The sequence below is a fragment of the Myotis nattereri genome (genome assembly GCF_964212035.1).
Source record: "Myotis nattereri genome assembly, chromosome: 9".
Classification (NCBI taxonomy): Eukaryota; Metazoa; Chordata; class Mammalia; order Chiroptera; family Vespertilionidae; genus Myotis; species Myotis nattereri.
This window is the reverse complement of record NC_138084.1, coordinates 10,656,609-10,673,066: the sequence shown is the minus strand read 5'-3', so window position 1 is coordinate 10,673,066 and position 16,458 is coordinate 10,656,609. Positions and strand designations below refer to the sequence as shown.

The 16,458-nt window shown below is 41.6% G+C and overlaps 3 protein-coding genes across 11 annotated transcripts in view; 1 reads left to right on the top strand and 2 right to left on the bottom strand.

Annotated features, from left to right (window-relative positions):
• The window catches only part of IFTAP (intraflagellar transport associated protein), a 60,633-nt gene extending 58,927 nt beyond the window's left edge, over positions 1 to 1,706 (bottom strand). For 2 of the 9 annotated variants that reach the window (XM_081099341.1, XM_081099342.1), the window contains exons 1-2: positions 1,546 to 1,612; positions 573 to 773 (exon numbers count right to left, since the gene is read on the bottom strand). The gene's annotated coding sequence lies outside the window, so the exon portion shown is untranslated. Of the gene's footprint in view, positions 1 to 572; positions 774 to 1,181; positions 1,516 to 1,545 lie in introns of those variants that run through there. The other 7 variants (XM_081099345.1, XM_081099338.1, XM_081099344.1 and 4 more) reach the window with 7 other exon arrangements.
• A 326-nt stretch (positions 1,707 to 2,032) lies between these two features.
• Positions 2,033 to 3,616, top strand: RAG2 (recombination activating 2; the record flags this gene model as incomplete). Its single annotated transcript, XM_081098386.1, has 1 exon — positions 2,033 to 3,616. The coding sequence occupies one exon, from the start codon at positions 2,033 to 2,035 to the stop codon at positions 3,614 to 3,616; it is 1,584 nt and encodes a 527-aa protein (XP_080954512.1).
• A 9,273-nt stretch (positions 3,617 to 12,889) lies between these two features.
• On the bottom strand, positions 12,890 to 16,021 carry RAG1 (recombination activating 1; the record flags this gene model as incomplete). Its single annotated transcript, XM_081099297.1, has 1 exon — positions 12,890 to 16,021. The coding sequence occupies one exon, from the start codon at positions 16,019 to 16,021 to the stop codon at positions 12,890 to 12,892; it is 3,132 nt and encodes a 1,043-aa protein (XP_080955423.1).
• Positions 16,022 to 16,458: the final 437 nt, after the last annotated feature.

The following is a 16,458-nucleotide window of genomic DNA, read 5'->3' as shown; positions in this document are numbered from 1 at the left end:
CCAATATATAGATACTAATATTATCCTCATTTTACAGATATGAAAAGACAGGGGGAAAGTAACCTGTCCAAGATGGTTCTAGAGCAACTAGTTTTAGAGCCCAGACTTGGACTCAGACAATCCAGTATAAGTCTGCATATTTAATGAGGGGTTACAGAAAGGGCCACAAGAAGGGTGAAATATTTCCTTTGATCTAAATTGAACCCATCACCAGCATCTCCACTACATATGCTTATCCAATTTTCATTAGTCTAAAAATAATTACCAGTCTATACCTACTAACCAGATTCCCGAATCTTAAAGCCCTTCTAATCATCTTAGTATTATAAGTATGATCGGCCATGACCAGCAGGTAACTGTGTACTAACAACCTTCCTTTTGATAAGTTCAAGTATAATCATAACAACTATCATGTACCATGTGCAGAGTCCTGTTCGAAGTCCTTTATAGGTGTGCATTAACTTATTCATCAAGACTTACCAACCTATGAAGCAGGTAAAATAATTATCCCATTTCACAGATGAGGAAACTGAAGCAGAGAGACATCAAATTACTTGCCCACATTCACGTACTTAGTGGCAGAGCCATGAGTTGAATACAGCCAGTCCGCCTTCAGAGTCCATACTGTCAGCCACTGTTTTATGAAGCATATAAACAATTTACTCTTAAAAGTCAAGGAATCTGTGTTATTTTGTTTCCTTTCTCCTTGTAGTGCCTAGGACTTCACTCTGCAAACAGGGAAGGTGCTTCTCATTAAGGCTCCTGACATCTCTCTAAGGTAGGTGACAATAATAAAAATAAAAATTCATCAAGCTTACTTCACCTAGCAGATACCTTTGGGAAAAATACTGTCATACAAATATTAAAATCCTGGATAATTGTGGCGCCTTTTGGCTTAATGCCTGCTTAACACTGAAGAATTACTTCAAACGTTTTGGGCTGGAAGGAGAGGCCTGAATTAACAGCCACTAACTCTATTTTCGGAAAGGGAGAGGGAGGGGGAGAAAGAGAGAGGGTGGTTTAGGGGTCCTCTCTGCTTCGCTAAAAGAACCCTAAAACCCAGAGCAAGCGCAGCTGAGAAAACAAAGGGCCTCTGACGTGGCACTCACTCAAAGTCTAATTAATGTATCTTTTCATGACTAAATACAAGAATGGTAAAATCATTATCAGGTCGCTTCTACCCTGCACTCCAGGTATTCTGAGCCTCGCCTTTCTGTTCTGCAAAACAGCCACGGCTTCTCCAACCTCGGCGCGCCCCTGAGCTCCCAGCCCCGGCCACCTGAGGATGCTCAGGGGTGCGATTCCTGGCGGAGCGCTACGGCTTCCAGGCAGCCCTCTGCAAGGACACCCGGCCCGGCGTCCTTCAGGCTCCGGTTGCCAGGCAACCCCACTCAGGCCGCAGCAACTCTTCTTCCTCCTAGGTCGCCAGTTTAAGAGTCCCCCGGAGCAGCACCCGGGAGCCCTGGGCAGAGGGCTGGCTTCAGCCGCTCCCGGTGCTGCAGACTTCCCTGACCCGGATGTTGGGGCTGCGGTAGCCACTCTCACCTCCCAATCCCTAGATTTCCGCTCTGGCTCCAAATCTAGTCACCTCGCACTTTTGACGTCCTCCTTCAGAAAAAAAAAAAAATCCTAGGAGTCTCCCCCTCCGGAGCAACGGACCCTGTCTTAGCCATGCAACCCATAGAGAACTGATTCCTGGGAAATGTAGTTCTTTCTGACGTTAAGTGGTGAGTTTTAAGGAAAAGGGACTACAATTCCCAGAAATCTAAGGGCGGATTGTCCAATTCTAAAACGTGTCCCAGCTGCTTGCATAGTATTTAGACAGGAAGGTTCTGTGGCTCTTTGCTTACCTAACTGCCTGGATTGTACTAATTCAGTCCCACTACAAGCTTGTGGAAGAACTTTTGTTTAAAACGTGTGAGGGGATCTAAACACAGTTATTTATAGAACGAGTTTTAGTTAACTTACTTTTTTTTAAACTTATTTTTTTTGTAATTCTTTCAGATAAAAGAACTATTCACAATCAGAAAATATGTCACTTCAGATGGTTACAGTCAGTAATAACATAGCCTTAATTCAACCAGGCTTCTCACTAATGAATTTTGATGGACAAGTTTTCTTCTTCGGCCAAAAAGGCTGGCCCAAGAGGTCCTGCCCCACTGGAGTTTTTCATTTTGATGTAAAACATAACAATCTCAAATTGAAGCCTGCCGTTTTCTCTAAGGATTCCTGCTACCTTCCTCCTCTTCGCTACCCAGCCACTTGCACATTCAAAGGAGGCTTAGAGTCTGAAAGGCAACAATACATTATCCACGGAGGGAAAACACCAAACAATGAGCTTTCAGATAAGATGTATGTTATGTCTGTTGTGTGCAAGAACAACAAAAAAGTTACTTTTCGCTGCACTGAGAAAGACTTGGTAGGAGATGTTCCTGAAGCCAGATACGGTCATTCCATTGATGTGGTATATAGTCGAGGCAAGAGCATGGGTGTTGTCTTTGGAGGGCGGTCATACATATCTTCTGCCCAGAGAACCACAGAAAAATGGAATACTGTAGCAGACTGCCTGCCCCATGTTTTCTTGGTGGATTTTGAGTTTGGGTGCTCTACATCATACATTCTTCCAGAACTTCAGGATGGGCTATCTTTCCATGTCTCCATTGCCAGAAATGATACCATTTATATTTTAGGAGGACATTCACTTGCCAATAACATCCGCCCTGCCAACCTATACAGAATAAGGGTTGATCTCCCCCTGGGTAGCCCAGCTGTGAATTGCACAGTTTTGCCGGGAGGAATCTCTGTCTCTAGTGCAATCCTGACTCAGACAAACAATGATGAATTTGTTATTGTGGGTGGCTATCAGCTTGAAAATCAAAAGAGAATGGTCTGCAACATCATCTCTTTTGAAGACAACAAGATAGAGATTCGAGAGATGGAGACCCCAGATTGGACCCCAGATATTAAGCACAGCAAGATATGGTTTGGAAGCAACATGGGCAATGGAACTGTTTTCCTTGGCATACCAGGAGACAATAAACAAGCTGTTTCAGAAACATACTATTTCTACATGTTGAAATGTGCAGAAGATGATGTGAACGAAGATCAGAAAACATTCACCAATAGTCAGACATCAACAGAAGACCCAGGGGACTCCACGCCCTTCGAAGACTCAGAAGAATTTTGTTTCAGTGCAGAAGCAAATAGTTTCAATGGTGATGATGAATTTGACACCTATAATGAAGATGATGAGGAAGATGAGTCTGTAACTGGCTACTGGATTACATGTTGCTCTACTTGTGATGTGGATATCAACACTTGGGTACCATTTTATTCAACTGAGCTAAACAAGCCTGCCATGATCTATTGCTCTCATGGAGATGGGCACTGGGTCCATGCCCAGTGCATGGATCTGGCGGAACGCACACTCATCCAGCTGTCGGAAGGAAGCAACAAGTATTACTGCAATGAGCATGTGAAGATAGCAAGAGCATTGCAAACCCCAAAACAAGTTCCCCCCTTAAAAAGGCCTCCACTGAAATCCCTTCACAAAAAGGGTTCTGGGAAAATTCTTACTCCTGCCAAGAAATCCTTTCTTAGAAGGTTGTTTGATTAGTTTTACAAAAACCTTCCAGATTCAAGTACATCGAGTTTTTAAACCAATTATAAAGAATCATAGCAATGATAAAATTATATTCATCCTTTCCTTTATTGAAAATGTCTGCATTTGCTTTTAGTTAGATGAAATTTGGTACCAGTAAAAAGTACTTATAATACAGTACTAAGTAATTGAAAATATTTTACTCAAAGATATCTTAAATGAATATTTCTGATCTGAATTTCTTCAAAGAATCTTAAATGCAGAATTAGTAATAATAAGATAGATAGATAGATAGATAGACTCCATTGGCATGAATAAATAGAAAAGGAATAATCCTCAAGTTAGTTAAATTTTTATCAAGTATCTGCATGAACTTTCTTTGAAGGATCCCTCATCATATGGTATACAAATGATAAACCAAAGCCAGTCACTTGAACTGATTCTTGGAGAGAATCAGTTCACTGATGCTTAGTACTCTGAAAAAAAAAAAATGAGTGAGAGTACACTAAAAAAATTAGGGGGTACGGGATAAATCTCACAGAGAAAGACAGTATTGTTTATTTCCCCAAAAAATAAAAAGTTTAAAGAATTTCCTATAGTTAACAGGTAGAAGACTTCAAACAAAGGGAAATAATTTATGTATGTGTCTAGTTAATATGAGGAGTTTGCTGCCAGTGAAACTGTAAAATCAGTGAGCTTGATGAACCTCAGTTAAGGTTCAATAAAATACTTTCTAGAATGCAAGTTAAAAGGACTGTTAATTTGAGGCTTAGAGACATCAATCGATAATTAGATGACCTTTGAAACAAATATCTCCCCACCACCACCACCACCAAAGTATTTTTCTGGAAAGGAGTTTTACCTTAACCCAAGAGCCTAAGCCATAGACTCTTGTCATCAGTCTTCAATGAGAGTCCACAATGTAAGTTACTATTGCAAATTTTTGAAATATATGAACCATACAAAAGATAAAACCCTGGAACCCAAGTTCTTTTATTCCTAACAGTTTCATGTCTTAGATGTTAAAATTAACTTGAATAAATTAAATTATGTTAACTTTGTTTCAGTAATGTTGTTTGATGAACATTCCTTTTGAACAATTTGCTGTGCCATTGTTTTGATTTTTTGTTATTTCTATCATCTACATGAAACTAATAAAATATTAAAATGCCTCTTGTTTATATTGATTTACTCCAATTATTAACATTTATAGTTACCCAATGAAAGGCAAAATTATACTATTTAATAGTCTCAGGATCCCGGTAATTTCTTTTCTATCTGTTAGTAGAAACTGGTATAAGTTACTAGTAGAGCTAAAATGTCCTTCACAGAGTTCAAAAGAGTTATTCCTTCTAGAGGCAGATACAAACTCTTATCTTGATTTGTCTACAGATTAGAAAAAGTAAAATTGTTATTCATTCATTAGTTCTCTGTGGAAGAATCAAAATGTAAAATACAGGTACAAAGATATAGTGTTAATAAACATAGCAAAAGAGCCACATACTAAGGTCGTTTTTATTAATATCCATTGTTCAAATATAAGAAAATTATACTTATCCAAGTTAGTAAAATCTTTTAAAATATTATCTTTAGAGAATATTATTTAAAAGGGCAATGTCATTTTCAGACATGTTCTGAAATTTAAACTCATTTTGTAACAGAATTACAGAATAGCATCTTAATTAAATTAAATAGTATCTCAAATTATTGTCACACTACACAGACTTCATCATCTCTCCTCAATACTGTTTCAGCATCATCTAATGACTTCTACTCTTACACCTAAACCAGTAAACTACTATTTACTAAGTATACTAAGTGTCTGACTTTAACCAACTATGAATTTCATGAGAACTCAAATGGTGACTTTATAATTTTGGTATTCCTAGTACTTAGCATTATGCCTGGCCTATTGTAGGCTTCTAAAGTGCAGTTGAACTGAATTGAATTAAATTAAATTGATTGGTGAATTCCATCTATATTCCAGTAAGGACAACCTATTCTTTGTCTAACATAACACTAAGATACACACACACACACACACACACACACACACACACGCACGAGACAACCTATACATATATATGTGTGTGTATTCTTAATACCAAACCCTGCTTCTCGTACATTAGTTAATGCTCAATAAATGTCCATTGAATTAAGTTCACTGTATATCGACTGAAATGTACTCACTTCTGTAGTTGTTGTCTCACTATCCTTCTGATTCCTAAATAAGTGAAAGATGAGATATGGAAATGCATCCCTTGTGTTCCAAATATCTTTACCAATCAAACTATCTCATCCCGCAGAGCTTGGAAACAAACAAAAAAAACAAAAGTGTACTGCACAGAAGATGGGGTGAGGTCTTGATTAAATTTATTCTCTTTTGTAGTGAAAAGAGGTCACACAGGTTTAGAATGGATAACATGGTAAATTTAGGTAGAAAAGGCAGCCATTCTAATCCCCAGTGACAAGAATTCCAAATAATTTATATGCTACCAAATTCCACCATAGCATAGAATATTGCTTTTTGACTGGGAATTTAGCATAGATGATGCCAGCTTTTGCCAAACCTACTTCTATCAGGAAACACCTAAAGTAGGGATCTTATTTCTAAAAGAACTAATACCTCATTCTCTCTCCAGATGTCAATCTAGTAGATGTGTATTTATTTAAGTCATAATTTTATGAGACTAGATAGGAAAACTTACCAATAACATTCCTTTTAAAAAGCTGATTAGCATGTATAGCTTAAAGATAAAGAGCCGAGTAGCCTCTTTGGGTATCCACCAGTAAGCATTTATAGACAGTCCAAGGTCTACGCAAAATATGGTGGGACCTGCAAAAGAAATGTAAAAGTGGAGCCCGATCCTTGGGGAAGTTACAGTCTCACTGTAGAATGAGGCAAGGGGACAAGGCAGGAAAGTGATAGAAAATAAATACACTTCAAGCAACTGGTGACAAATTTAAAGTTGGGTATCCATGCAGGAACACTTTCCCTTTTTTGTAACAGTAAGTCAGTACGTATTTTGAGACAGCATTGTCACCATCAGCAGGGGGAAAAATGATTGGGTAAAAGTCAGAAGGAAAAGGAAGTTTCCATGAGAAAGAAGGAAACAAGTCAGGGGAAGGAATGCTGACTTCATGAGAGGATGAGTCTGCCAGGGAGGCGCCCACAGACCCTCCCTTCACCTCCTCCCGGTGGGGCACAGTCGTCGGAGGGCATGAGATGTGTGCAGGAGGACATGTAGAACATGTCAAGATGTTTGAAGTTGCCACTCCGTCATTTAAATGTGTAGGCATAACTTTTCTCACTCTTGGACAAATCCCCTCACACTTGACACCTTCCTAACGCATTCCACTCATATCCCACTCCTCTCTGGCCATGGACTGTATCAGTTGTCTGCCTCAAATTCTTCAATGGTTTCCATTTGCATTTGGGGTAGGATTGAAAGTCTTGACCTAGCCTGGCCGGTGTTGTTCAGTGGTTGAGCATGAACCCATGAACCAAGGAGTCCCTGGTTTGGTTTCTAGGCAGGCCTGATCCTCAGTGAGTCGGGAGGAGGGGGGGGGGGAGGAGCGGGGGAGGGGGGAGGGGAGATGCAGGAGGCAGCCAATCAATGTTTCTCTCTGTTCCTCTCTAAAAATCAAATTTTAAAAACATTTTTTAAAAAAAAAACCACAATCTGTTGTTGCTTTAAAACAAAAATAAAATAAAGTCATGACCCAATCAACCTGTTCCCGTGCAATGAGGCCTCTGCCTGATTCTCCACACGCACTAGCCCCTCCCTCACCTTCGCTCGCTCAGCTCCTACAGGAAGGCCCTTCCTTTTGTTCCAAAACATCCTGCCTCAGCATCTGCTCACAGTCTAAGTGTTCTCCAGTCCATCACCTCTCACCTGTCTCCATCCACTCATTCTACCAGTCTCCTCCTAAAGGTTCCTCCTTCCTAGGCGGTTTATTTGGTTCCCCAGATTAAACCCCATTGTGCTATATTGTATTTTTATTGCACCTGGCACTTTTCCTTCATGAAGCCAGCTAGAGTGTGTAGTCATGCATTTATTAGGTTTATTGCTGGTGATGTCACCTCCCCCAAAGTCTTTGTGAGCCATAACCATCTGTGTTACTGTAGCTCCAGTGCCAAGCACCCATTGCCTGCTCATAGAAGGCATTCTATAAATACTTGTTTAAAATATAGGCTGCAGTAGTTCGAAAAAGTACCGGGAACACTATAGAATATAGCTGGGTTTTCAAGGGTAAGGAAATACTTCATTATTTTTAAATTATTTCAAAGAGGAAGGGTGGGAGAGATAGAAACATCAATGATGAGAGAGAATCATTGATCATCTGCCTCCTGCATGCCACCTACTGGGGTTCGAGCCTGCAACCCGAGGCATGTGCCCAAATCATGAATTGAACCATGACTTCCTGGTTCATGGGTTGACATTCAATCACTGAACCACACTGGCCAGATAAGATACTTCATTTTTAAATTCAAAGGTAATATTCAAATAATTGGCCAAAGAGTACCAACTTTCAGTTATGAGTTTTAGTTCTGAGGAACTAGTTTACAAGGTAGTGATTATAGTTACTGATATTATACACTTAAAATTTGTTAAGACAGATCTTAAGTGTTCTCACCATACACACACACACACACACACACACACACACAAGTATGTGAGGTATTGGATGCAGTAATTAACTTGATTGTGGTAAGTATTTTACAATGCATATGTATATCAACTCATCATGTTGCACCTTTAAATATGTATATAATTTTGTTTGCCCATGATACCACAAAAAAAGTTGGGGGGGAAATGAAACAAGGCAAGGAAATACTAGTAAAAAAGTAAAGTAAATCGAAGAAGATGCTAGTCTGGTGCTGGATCCATAAGGCTCCTGCTGTGCTGGGAGTTAACCTGCCACTTGCTGGATTGAGGGTTTCTGGAGGATGAGGCAGAGTTGCTGGAATAGGGAAGGGTAGTGGGGGCCTTGGAGCACAAGCTATTTACCAACAAATACAAGCATACTTCGGTGTTTTAAAGCTGTATGGTTACTGAGGCAGCCCTTCTCTCAGTTCTGAGTAGAAGGGAACTAGGATGTCTCCTGTAGATGACAGAGAGATGACTGAGCAGTGCTAAGGGGAGGAGGATGTAAGCAGAGGGGAAATTGTGTAGAGGTGACTTGGCCATTTTCTATCTGAAATAAGCTTCCATGACCTTGAGTGTAACATGGAGAGAAGAGTAGTACCAACTCCAAAAGGATCCAGTGAGAACTCCGTATGCAGAGTGCTTGCCACACTGTTTGCTAAGCGGTAGCCATTGTTGTTGTTATTATTATTATCACTAGGAAAAGCACTGGACGAAAGAACCTGGGTTTCAGCTCAGTTCTGCCAATGTCTGCATAGCCCTGGACAAGTCATCCTCTCCGACCAAAATGTTGAGTTTATGAATATGTGAATTTTCTAGGGAACAGATCCATATTTTTATCAGATTCTGAAAGGAGTTAAAACCTACTGATTTGCAAATGCGACAATTTTCAAAGGCTAACTATTCACCTCAAGTATCCAGGACCAAATTGTCTCATTCTGCATTAGGATAAATGATACTCATTATCACAATTCTGTTGTCCTTTATTCTACAGATCAACAAATTTATTTTGTTTTTCCTGAAGAAAAATGGTGTAACTTCATTTTTCAAATGTTGGACTCAATATTATTACTTGAAAATAGATCACAATACCCATTATTTCCAAATTTTAAACTTTTATTTCAAATACTTAAACATAACATTGTTAATAGTAACCATAATATTAATGAGGAGTAGAAATATTAAAATATAAAAATAAGTATCGAAACACATGCTTCATTGAATTTGAAAACATATGACATGGAAATATAGGTCTCCCCACATCAAATAAATCCATTTCATCCTGGTACCTGAACTTTCCCTAAAACAAAGTTCATGAAACAAACTGTGATTATTTGTAAGAAAATAAAGTGAACTACAATGCCACAAAAAGAAAAAAATCTCACCAAAAATGATCTGAGGTAAATTACTGTCGTTAAAGAAAAAAAATAGGGACAAATCGCCACTCATTTAAAATCTCTCAGCTTTGAAAGGACAGACCCTCTCTCATACAATAACTGAAGATACGTGCAAATCTGCAATCAAAAACCATTGCATGTGAGGGGTGATTTGTTCCTCCAAACCACCACTGGTGCTTACAGATCCTAGCTCCCAGCTGTGTGGAATTTGAATTCTGTTTGATGTAATGCAAGACTCACACGCTCACCCAAAATCTTTATCTTCATCTATATTTTGTGAAAACAAATTGAGGCAAAACTAAATTCCAGTTCACATGGAAGGAAAAGATATCTTTTCCTCTTGCTCTTGCTTCTCGGAGCGCGTTTATTCATCCCAAAGTGCTTTTTGACTTCACACAGACCATTCATCCATTTTCATCAGCCATTATCGCTGGTCCCTGCAGTGCCCCTCGGTGGGCTGGAAGGAAAACTTGTAGAATCGGTTTCACGGGAGGAAAAGGCATTGCACTTGCGAAGCTCCCACCTATACTTCAAAGAAATGCTCCATTCACTGTGCTGCATTTCCCTGGAGTATGTGATTGCATTTACAATGCGCATTGTCAAAAGTCAAACTGGAGCATAAAACCAGGGTCTGCAATATTGTGGTCTCAACAAGGGCAAAAACAACCACAGGCAGAATTTCTACATATTGAAATTCCCGTGGCCAGACGTTCCTGGGGTTTATCGAAATGTGATCTGATTAAGGGATCATAGGGATGGTTGTGCTGGAAATCATGCTGTTAGTCACATGCACTGAAAATTGTTCCTACAAGGCTAGAAAAAGGGAATTTAATGCTGGAAAGTATTTATAGTGCCACCAATTGAGTAACAGTGGAAATGGGGGGAAATCCACAAACCAGTGCCAGCATGCTTTGGGGAGTAGGCTGATGGCATGGATTCCGCTGTTTATTAGCACAGAGACATGCTGTAAGCATTCAACAGGATGAAAAAAAAATGGGTGGCTTAGAAGTCCATTCATTTATAAAATGCAAAACTTTCATTTTTCAAGAACAAAAGAAAACTGAAATATGTATATGGTTTTGATGACTAAATTACAAATGTCATTGTGATTTACATATATTCTATATATAAAAAGTAAGAAAAAAACTGCTATATTTATTAAATGACAAAATACTGGGTTCAATCCCCATTAAAAACACCAAATGCATATCATTTAGGAAAATGTCACTGATGCATGTTTGACAACTAAATTACAAAGCTCCTCGATATATATTTTGTATGAAGCGTGACACTTACAGACAATAAAATCAAAAGAAGGAAAAACTAATTAACACTAACATATCGTTTTGACTCACTACACATAAAATCCCATGCCTGCTCTAAATTGCCAGCAATTGGCAAGTCCCAAATTCCTAAGGGATGCAGACAATAGTTTCCAAATAACTGAAACCACCAGAAGTCTGGAGGTTCTTGGGAGCTTTAGCATCACTTTCTAGCAAAAGTCCTAAAGCACACCAATAGCTTAAACCACCCCCCATCCCTGCCTCCAAGAAACATAATCCCAGAATTATGAACTGTAGGGATTAATGGTGGGTCCTAAGCAAGTCCGATCCTAACTTATAAAAAAAAAAAAAATAGTGAATTGTTGTGGTAGAAAGAACATGGCATTTGGAGACAAAAGGCCTGAGTTCAAATTCCAGGTCAGGTATCTATTACCCTTACGACTTTGGGCAAATCATTTAACCCTCCATCAAATAGGGATAACAGCAATGTCTATGTCTACCCCACAGAAAAATCAGGCAAAATAAATGTAAAAATATTCCAAAAGTGCCATAAAATAAAAACACCCTCCAAATGTTAACTCTTCCACTGTACTGTGAGCAGGCTGTACCTAAACTTAGCAAGTAGGAGAAGTCCAAAGGTATCCAGCTACAAAAATCTCAGTACACTTATCATGATAGAAAGAGTAACACATGCCCTAGCTGGTTTGGCTCAGTGGATAGAGCGTCGGCCTGGAGACACATGCCCAAGTTGCAGGTTCGATCCCAGTAGGGAGCGTGCAGGAGGCAGCCAATCAATGATTCTCTCTCATTATTGATGTTTCTATCTCTCTCTCCCTCTCCCTTCCTCTCTGAAATCAATAAAAATATTTTTTAAAAAATATACAGAAGTTCACTAAAATTAATTTTTTTTAAAAAAAGAAAGAGTAATATATTGTAGAAAGAAAGGTCCCGGGAAACCTGGATTTCGTAAAATTGACCCAGGTATCATATATAGAAAATATGGCAGGTATGTACACCAAGTTATTAAATCTGTTTTTACACAGAGAGCACACCCAGGTTTTAGAAGCCTCTGTGGCTCTGAGATTATAGAACAAAACATTTGGAGACTAAATTAATCAAAATTAAAAAGTAAAAATAAAAATCACACCTGGTTCCTGATAGCTAAGTAGGCATGTATTACCAAAAGATTCAATAACTAACTGTAGCTAACAGCTGTATTCTTTACACTTCATTATTTAAAAATGCTTGGCAGTGGATGACGTCCTGACCTTTTAAGGTTCCAATAGAGACATCATTTAAACCTAGGAAAAGTTTAATTTTCCAAACATTTTTCTGGATATAAAGTATTTCTGTATATCCCAAATGAGAAAACACATTAAATATCCTTTGCAAGGGTCATTGTTCCATACAAATGTAAGATATTGTAATTATTATTATTAGAGAAATCTGAAAAGCTCTTTCATATCCTGTAAAATAAGCCAGGATATGTGAACATTACAAAATAAAGAATTCTACAAAATTGATATAGAAAACACTTGTATCTCAATACAAACTATAATAAATGAGGGGTGAAATGGAAACCACAAGACAAATTACTTCCCTAGCTGCTCTGGTCATTCTTCTTTGACAACCTTGGCTTTGATTTTCACGTCACTCATGCGTACAGACACACACATATCTTGTTAATCTCTGGTCCCCTGCAGTTACTTCTGTTCTGAGTTATTGAGCTTTTCAAATAACTGATTTCTCCTGTTGCTTCTCTGAACTCCCTAAACAGCACAAGCAATCGGCTCATCAGCCACCATTCCTGACATGGTTTCAGCCCCGGTGGCCTCTCCAACCTACCACCTCTTCAGTGGTAAAGCCCCGCACACGAGACCGAAGGGTGCTAGGAGAAGACCTCAGTGCAACCCAAAGGAAAACTCATTTGCAAAACCAACTCATACACGGCTGCCCTGCTTAAAATTCCATTGAATCTTGAGTTTCCAGAGAGTCCTCTAGGCCTAATGGGTCCTCTAAACTTGCCTGCGAGTTTATGGTAAACCCAGAGTTTTTTAAGGCATTATGAGCATTCATAAACTTCTGGAGGTATTTTGAGGTATACAGCCAGTGATGTTTCAAGACATCTTCCATTTCGTAGCACTTCGACTGCCTGGCATTCATTTTCCGGAAGCGCCTGAACAGTTTGTTGCCAGACTCATTGCCCTCACTTGCCCAGGCCCCGATGGAGCCATCCCTCTCAATAATTTCAGGGACGTGTGCCAGGGTTTTGTGAAAATAATTGGTTATCTTGCCCTCGTATCTATACTTGAACTTGGTCGAGAGGAGCTCAGCAAAACGCTGGGAATTGAAACTATACTGGCAGAGGGATTCGGGGCACTCTTTAGCCGGGCATGATGATCGCCACACGGGTTTCATCTTCAGATAAAGGTCCATCAGCTCCCTCAGAGCTTCGTGTCTCTCCTCGGAGGGGATTAACTCACAAACGGCCTCCACAGTCTCTTTGGTCATGAGCTTCCTGGCAAAGTTGCCATTCATCCTCATGATGGGTTTGAGGTTCATCTTCTTCCGGAGATGCTTGTCCAGCGTGGCCTGCCACCTTTTCCTCTCCTCCTTGGAGGCGTTGGGATTCCTATACACCTCCCCGATCTCTAGCTGGAAGATCTTGTAGAACTCGGCCGCATTGCCAATGTCACAGTGGAGGGCATCTATGGAAGGGACTGTCTCGATGAAGGGCTTGGCTGAGACCCCTTTCACCCGATCCCGGAGTTCTTCCACAGACTCGTGGTAGGGGTTGGATCGCCAGACCTCATAGCGCTCCAGGTTTTCGGCATGGCTTCTGGTTATGGAGTGGAAGACAAGGTTTTGAGAAGCCTCCAGGCGGGTGGCATCACAAAGGGTGCAGATGTAGACGGAGCCAGAAGCCTCCAGGCCTTCCACTTCGCGAACGAGTTTCTCATCATATCCAGTGCCCCTGAAGATGAACTTGAAAGTCCGGAGGATGCCTCCCATCTCCAACATTAATTCGCTGCTCTTCATGGCCTCCCTCTCAGCAATGAGAGGGCTCAGGATGGCCGTCAGGGTCTCGTGGTCGGACTCATCTGCCAGCATAAGGCACAAGGGCTTGCAACACAGTTCAGAGTTAGGCTTGGCTTCCTCAAACACCTTCACATCCTGTGAGCCATGGGCTACGGTAATCTTCATGACTGTGAAGGAGAACCGAACCGCCTTTTCGGGGACCGCTGGCCCACTCCCATGCTTCTCGCTCACATCTCCCATTCCATCACAAGACTCCTTCACCACCACGGTGAAGGGGCCATTCAGGTAGTCATCGAGGTCTTGGGCTTTCATGCCTTCCAAGATGTCTTCTTCCATGTCCATCAGAGCAGACACCAACGCTGAATCATAGCGAAACCGCTTTGCAATGGTGTCCACGGGGTAATCATCCACAGAGGAGGACAGTCCAGACAGCCCATCAATAATGCCCACGTCGGTGCTGGAAGACACGTTCTTCAGAGGTGGCTGCCACTCAAAGGGGTGGTAGCCCGGCAGAAGGACCTTCTCGGCGCTGCGAAGGGCGTGCAAAGGCTGAAAAATCTGCCTCCCCGTGATGGCTTTCACTGTCCTGTACATCTTGTGGTACTGACTACAGCTGAGGAAGGTGTTGATGCGGATGGCCAAGCAAACAGCTGGCTGCAGGCCAGAGCCACGTCCCTGCATGATGGCCTCCAGCTCATCGGCTTGTCTGTGCTCATTTCTCGCCCTCAGCGCCAGCAGGAACAAGGTCAGGCACACGGACTTGACATCTCCGCCTTCTTCTTTGTCAGCAAAGGCCTTGACTTGTAGCTTGAGCTCCCTGAGACGGTGCTTCTGAGCCCTCCGGGTCAGGGACAGGAGATGCTGGCGGGGCCGGCCTCCTTTATTAATATGCACAAAAGTCTCTTTGGAGTCCTTGTGGCTTGCTACATGGTGATTATATTTTTCCAAGCTGACCTCCTCATTGCACTCTTGCGCTGGACATTTCACCATCAGGGAATTCAAGATGCTCAGAAAGGACTTCACCGGACTCTCCAGGTCAGTTGGGAAGCAGGGATATCTGCAAGAGGGACAATAGCTGCCCATGACTTTGAGGCATCTGAGAATGCAGATCCTGCAAAATACGTGCTTACAGTTGGTCTCCACGGGGTCAGCCAGAATGTGTTCACAAATCTGGCAGGAGATAGATTTCACAAAGTGGGCCGGGAAGTCCACTGCAAGGAGCTTGGTACTAAGATGTATCTTACTGCAGTTGGCGATCTGCTTCATCACTTCCTTGCTACTGGTCCTTGCCTGGGCTCTCTTCTTGCGCTGACGTGCTTGTCTTGCTCGGTCAAGCACAGTTTTGAGTTTTTTGCTGAGCTGCGCGTTTGGCTCACGACCTTTCCTCTTGAGTCCCCGACGGGGAGTGTGGCAGATGTCACAGGATGGTGTGTGGGGGTGCCACTCCATGGTTGCATTTCTCGGGAAGTAGACCTCGCATGGGGCGCTGCTGAACTTCCTGTGCATGACGCTCCAGCAGTTATGGCAGAACTCAGTGGGGTGGATGGAGTCAACATCTGCCTTCACATCGATCCGGAAAACCTTGGCAATGAGGTCTGGCCAGGAAGTGGCTCTCTTTTCCTTCTTTCGTAAAAGGACTTGGGTTTTACCATCCACGGGCCCGTGGACTGGATATCTCCTACTATGTTCACCACTCTTAAAAGAATTCCCACAGATGCGGCAGAGATGCCGAAGGTTGGCTTGGTGGATGGCTTTGTCTCTTGCCTTCCCATCGTCACGGAATTTCCTCAAAAACTTAGGGTGAGGCTTCAGTGCTGGTTGCGTCAAGGCCGGCTTCTCACCACCAGCCTTGTCCAGGACTGCAGGAGACTGCTCTAGAGGGAGTTTCCCCTCAGAGGACTCCTTCTTTTCCGTGTGAGCTTCTTCGGGTGCCTTTTCTAAGGATCTCACCCTGAACAGCTTAAATTTCCATTCAGAAAATTTAATATGTGGGTGCTGGATTTCATCTGGGGCCGAACTGAGTCCCAGAGTGGGTGGCAAAGAGACAGCCATGCTGGCTGAGGTGCCTGGGAACAATGAAAACAAGTCATATTAGGAAAAAAATGTCCATATCCCATGGAGGTATCTCGGCAGGCATACAAATTAATACATTCAAATATTCACTCATTAATTCATCCAAAAAGTGACTTATTAAGCCTCCTACTTTAATATCCTACTTTAGATGCTGATCATACAGCAGAGCACAGAGTCCTCCCCGGTTCTGACACTGCTTCTGGTCTCCATACCGTGTACCGAAGTGCACACAGCACCCATGGTTCATCATATATACACATGTACCATCTTATTTGCTTCCCGCCCAAATCGTAGGTTCCTTGAGGACAGAATCTTTGAATGATTCATCTCTGTCTCCCCAAGTTACCTTAGTGCTAGTATACCTTAGTGCTCAATAGTTATTTGCTGAATACATGCAAGGAAAAACTGGCTACTAA